Genomic DNA, 6,077 nt, shown 5'->3' on the forward strand with positions numbered 1-6,077 from the left:
CAACACTAAATTACACAAATTATTATTTGTAAAAATGCAAATTCTTAATGACTGTTCACGGTTTCAGCCTGTTTGACTACAGTAAACATGTAAATATTGTCTGTAATTTAACTAATTGGGTAAAATTGAGAGTAAATTGTTTTTTAAAAATACTGCTAAATACAGTTCATCTTTTACAGTGCAATGTGAATATGCAGCTATGCCCTCAGAAACACCTGCACAGCTGCGTGCACACACACCACATAATCACAGCACATTAATATATATAAACAGCCTGTTTCTAATCATCTGAAAACATTCAATCACTGCTCCGCTTAAAGCTCTGTCTGGTGCTTGAGGAACTCTCTGTGGCGAGAAAGACTGAAAGAGAGAAAGAAAGCAGGAACCAGCCAACATCCTGATGTGCAGTCTTGGAGTGCAATCCTTAAATTTGGATTCATGGTCATGTGTGCTTTGTACTGCTGCCAGCAAGACGTCGCTCGGGGCTCTTCGGGCGATTAGGTGTCTTTAGTGTGTGTGAGAGTAAAAATGAGAGTTTGAGAGAAGAAGAAGAAGAAGAAGAAGAAAAAAGACAGAAACAGTTATTCAGAGAGAGAACAGACGGACAGCGAAGCGAGAAAAGAGCGATGTGATTCACGAGCGACGGCCTCACGCTGGCATACCTGTAACATATGAGCAGCTCGAGCACACAGAAAGGAAGTGGCGAAGCTAAATACAAATCAGTTACTGATCCCAGATGCATTACCTTTTTCAGTTACCCTCATAAATAACACATACAGACTCATACATACAGCTGGGTGCGTTGTAGATTTACTATATCATATGGAAGCAATATTTTCTCAGAACGCACGTCTGTCTTTGCCAGGTGTCCGTACATAAATAATTATTGCAGCGCGCACTATGTTCTCCAGCCCTTAATTATGGAGCCTAATCGTCTTCGTTCATGGACGGATTCATTTATAGTCGATATTGTAATAAATACCGGTTCACTTCGTTAAAAACTATCCCCTGGGGTTGGAAAAAACAGAATTTTTATGAAAAGACTATTAAATATGCACCGAATGAGCTGCAACATTAAGACGACTAACAGGCTAAGTGTGCAACATTGATCATCTGATTACAATGTTCTGCATGGACTGTATGTGAAAGTTTCTAGTCGCCATCTTGGATTTTTTTGTGACTATATTTAGGAGACAGGGCTCTAATCGAGCCCACCAGATGTCTAATGCAGGTATAATCCTGCCACTGGCTGCTAATTTCAGGTGGTTTTGTCCTCCATGTGCGCTACCTGTGTGTTACCGTTTTCTTCTCTACACGCAGCAAACTACCACACAAGTTTTGCAAACAATTTAGATCCATTTTAATCACAGCTCTGGTCTCAATATGAGCAAATGTTCCACCAAAACAACTCCACTTGTCGCTATTTTGAAGGAACATCGAAGCTGCATCCTTCGTCTAGCTCCGCCTGCGATCGGTTTAACGAAACACAAACAAGTCAGAGCAATGGCAGGATGATTTTGAGGTCCGTTATGTTCTAAAGAATTAGAGATTTCTCCTGACCACACGTGTCAGTTGAACCCTAAACACATTTTGAGGCCTCATTTCGATCTAATTATAGAATTATTTGCAGATGTGTCGCTAGAGCACTGATCAGAAGGATGAACTTTAACATAAAAAATCATATTGACTTTTGAAAAAAAATGTGTTGTCTTAGATTTTCAAGGTGGCTTTTGAATGGGAGTCTATGGGTGCCAGAGCTTTTTGGAGCACTCCCCTAGTGGCGCTCAGTGGTATTGCGCTTCAAGACACCTCTGCATTGGCTGTCAGAGTTGGTCGCTACATTCACATGGTTTGTAAAGTCTATGGCATTCATGTGGATGTCACTAACACCCACGTAAACGTCGCTGCAGACCAAGCCCTCACCACGTTAACCGCTCAGGATTGGTCCAAAGTGCGCCAGAGGGTTCCAATCTGAGCAGTGATCCGTGGGATCTGTTGATCACCAGCAGAACCTAAAGGCTTCGTTGCCAATGTCCCGGTGTCAGACATTACAGGAAACTCCCAGAGGTCCAATGTCCTGGTTCAGTGTTGCTTTGGCAGCACAAAAAATTGACCTACAGGCAGATGGTTTTAATGTTGTAGCAGTAGCAGCTGATTCAGACAGGACTGTACCTGCACCTTTACCACTGTACCTGACACCATTCCATGTTAAAATGAGTGCCATTGATGCACTCTGTCACTTGATAACCACAACTAGTTTGGTGCAACAAAACTATTAAACAAGTTGATGCACACAGACTTGAAAATAACTAAAAGAAATAGCTTTGTGCTTGAGCCTAGCTGCATCACAGCTAGCACAAAAATAGAGCCTCCAGATGCATCCTGTCAGTGTAATAATTAAAAAACTAAAACTCTTCCTTTCTCTGAGATGTTGCTTGAAAGTTCTAGCACCCTGAATCCACTGAACGTAGCTTCACATTGCATAAGAATCTAACACCTGCCTCCTATAATCCTCAAAAGCCAAACCCCTGACCCTGGTGTCTGCGGCGCCGATACTGTTGAAGTGTTGCCAGGTCGTGTGGAGATCAGCACAGAAATACTTCAGACAAAAAAGAAAACATGACGACATGGAGACATCAGCTTTCCCAATCTGCCCAGGGTGACACTGGGAGTATCGGGGAGAGAGGAGCTGGACGGAGGCAGGAAAGGACCTGGCTGGACTCATTTAACAAGGGACACGACCTCCACATGTGTCACGTATTGATGCGAGCTTATTGCCTGGTCTGGTCACGGCTGCAGGTTATTGGAGAAGCATGCGGAGAGTCTGGTCCGGTCCGAGGGGGTTCTGGGACACCAGCAGCAGGAATGTTGATCAAAGAGGCAGAATCTCCGCTAATATTTACCTCTTAGTCTCTAGATTCTGTTATATGTGCGCTGTCTATGTTTAGGAGCAGTGAAGTAGGATGAATAGTGTGTTTACAGACGTATAGGAAACCCACCTCCAATATGTCTGCATGCAAACAAATCAGAAGGCCGTAAATAGATGGTAGAACATCGCTCTAGAAAATGTATTAAGACAAAGCTTGTGATACCAAAAAAAGCCAAAAGCACGCTGCTTCTTTAGCATCAAAAGCTGCTTTTATGGTGCTCTAGTAAGATGTAGTAAACTTTGGCTTTTTTACGCTACAAAAACCAAAAGAGCACCATCATTATTTTTTTAGCAATTTCCCTGAGGTTTTGTACCGAGGGGATCAATAAAGTTTTATTCTAATTCTAAATCTTTTTTTATATTGTCAAAAGTTGGCATAACGGCACTTTTAACACTGTTAAAAGCTGATGGAGCGATACGTTTTATGCGACTAAAAGCTGGCGTAACACCATTTTTTATGCTGTCTAAAGCTCACATAGTGCCACTTTTCACTGTGCTCTGGTGAGATTTATAAAGACGCCGCTTTTTACACTCAAAACCAAAAGACCACAGCTTTTTCAAAAGCTGGAATAAGCACTTTTTGTATCAAGAAAACCTAAACCAGCGCAGCATTTTACACAACAAAAAGCTGGCATTGCATCGCTTTTTACGCTGACTAAAGCTGGCATAACGCTGCTTTTTATGGTGCTTTATAAGCCACCAAAACACTGCTTTTTAGGGCATTTAAAGCTGCCATAATGTCACTTTTTATACCATCTAAAGCTGGTATGACGGCGCTTTATGCCACTCGTGTGAGATGCATTACGACGGTACTTTTTACGCCGTCAAAAGCTGGAGTAATGCTGCTGTTTATGTTGTCAAAAACCAAAAGACCACAGGTTTTTACACTGTCAAAAGCAATAATAACAGCACTTTTTAAATCAAGAAAACCTAAACCAGCGCAGCATTTTATACAACTAGAAGCTGGCATTGCATCGCTTTGTACGCCGGCTAAAGCTGGCATAACGCTGCTTTTTATGGTGCTTTATAAGCCACCAAAACACTGCTTTTTAGGGCATTTAAAGCTGCCATAATGTCACTTTTTACACCGTCTAAAGCTGGTATAACAGGCGCTTTATGCCACTCGTATGAGATGTATTACGACGGCACTTTTTGCGCCGTTAAAAGTTACAATAATGCTGCCGTTTATGTTGTCAAAAACAAAGGAGCGCTGGTTTTTACAACCTTAAAAGCTCCGTAACGCTGCTTTCATGGTGCTCTGGTGAATTCTACTAAAATGCTGTTGAAAACCAGTTAGTTGCACCAGGTTTTACAGCGTTTTTCCATAGAGTAAGTTACATTTTTGGAGCGTCATGGTGCATTTAAACAGACTGGGTGTCGTGTTGCCTGCTCCTAATTTGCATTAATTTGAGGTCTAAACTACTTTATGCAAATCAGGGGGGATTTTTCTGCTTTCGATGGCACAAAGGGAACCGTTTTGATTTGAACTGTCTGCAAACAACTGGGATTAACGGCACTTTCTGGTTTCCTTGGAGTTGCTTTGTGGTCAAAGTACTTAAACGATATAAAAATGAGACACTGAGAGAAATGCCTCTAATTGGACGAAACTCCAAAAACCACATCCATCCTCCGTCTGTAGTCGCTGCCTTTCTGTTGAAAATCTGAGGTCTATGAGCCAAAACAAGAATTACTAAAATCAAATGATGTCACTCTTGCATTACACAACTGTTTTTACAAGCTAAATATGACTCCCAGTCGTCCTGCAAAGAGAAATTGAGATGCAAAGGTGCTGGAGTGGCCTTTAAGCAGCAGGGAAAAGGTTTCTGTTTCAATAAACCCTCACATTCAGTCATTACGTGCACCGAATCTGTGTTTGCTGGGAATGAACTCATATCTCGACTGTGCAGCAGCAGCAGCAGCGCCTAAACCTGCTCCGGTGCACGTTGGATAAGACCTTAACAGGAAAACACAAGCTTGTATCCGGCCCACTGTGTACATGTAAACACCCTCGGAGTTGTTAACACTAGTTCGAGGATGTTGTGGGGCAGGAGTTGCAGCTGTGATGATGATGGATAAAGTGATGGTTTGGGGTGTTTATTGTGGCGCATGTCAGTATATAAATGTGTGTGTGTGTCCTCCTGCATCACGGCTAAAGCTCCACCAGGTGTGTGTACAGCAGGTCAGACCTTGGCAGGCTCCGGTGCGAATGTTGGGGATGAAGCCTCGTCTGCAGGGGTGCGGCTGGGCGGGACACTGCTCGCAGGGGTGGCCCCAGGCTCGGCCAATGGTGGCGCAGCAGAGGGTTTTGGTGCAGACGATGCCGCTGAGCTGGCCCTGGCACATCTGGTTGTTCACCTGGGTGAAGCACGGCCCCGTCCTGTAGTCTGCGGACGGAGGGAGAAGTTCGTTAGCGTTCGATTGACTAAATGACGGAGTGCTGATTCACTTCCTCGAGCAACATCTGGTGCCGCATTAAACGAAACCAGATTAAGTACATAAATGAGAAATTTCTGAGTCAGTTCTTTCATTCCTAATTTCACTCACTCGTTTTTTTTTTTTTAACAACAAAAGCAGGACTGGATGTGGGGAACAACTGGCACCACATTAGAAGACGATGTCAGAGAGATGACTCATTGGACATTTAAACACATCCTCAAGTGTTTAGTCTCTGGATCAAAAGCCAACTTACGAAGAAGAGCGCTTACAAGTAGCCGAGTTTACCGGGAACTTAAGAAGAACAATGTGAGAGCTGGTAGCAGCGGAACAGATCAGGCATGTGATTTCAGACGTCATCCTATTAAACCTGCTCAGGTTAAACAGCACAACAGCAGGAACTCAGCAATCGGATTGGAATGAACGCTATGCATGTGGTGATGTGTTAACCCGTCGCACTGACATACTGACGCACATTCCAGGGGTCTAACCAGGAGGTGACGGTGGCCTTAACACTGGAGGCTTCTGTTGCATTAATAACAATCACCTACCAACGCTGCAAAAACACTCACAGAACGTTTTAACCCTCTGAAGCCCAAAACCAGCCTGCAGGTTTTAAAAGTATGTTAACTTTCTACCAATGTGTCATTTTGTTGGAAAACTTAACCAAAGCCAAACTATAAATCATCATATTTCATCAAAATCACTTTAGGAT

The 6,077-nt window shown here is 43.1% G+C and overlaps 1 protein-coding gene across 1 annotated transcript in view; it reads right to left on the reverse strand.

Moving 5' to 3' along the window:
- The window catches only part of LOC103374808 (fibrillin-2-like), a gene marked incomplete at its 5' end in the record, with an annotated part of 52,038 nt that extends 46,725 nt beyond the window's left edge, over positions 1 to 5,313 (reverse strand). The window contains one exon of the mRNA XM_008304958.1: positions 5,116 to 5,313. Within this exon, the coding sequence (XP_008303180.1) occupies positions 5,116 to 5,313 (198 nt within the window). The remainder of the gene's footprint in view (positions 1 to 5,115) is intronic.
- Between the last annotated feature and the right edge of the window lie 764 nt (positions 5,314 to 6,077).

Source organism: Stegastes partitus, unplaced genomic scaffold, assembly GCF_000690725.1.
Source record: "Stegastes partitus isolate 25-593 unplaced genomic scaffold, Stegastes_partitus-1.0.2 Scaffold2364, whole genome shotgun sequence".
NCBI classification, from domain to species: domain Eukaryota; kingdom Metazoa; phylum Chordata; class Actinopteri; family Pomacentridae; genus Stegastes; species Stegastes partitus.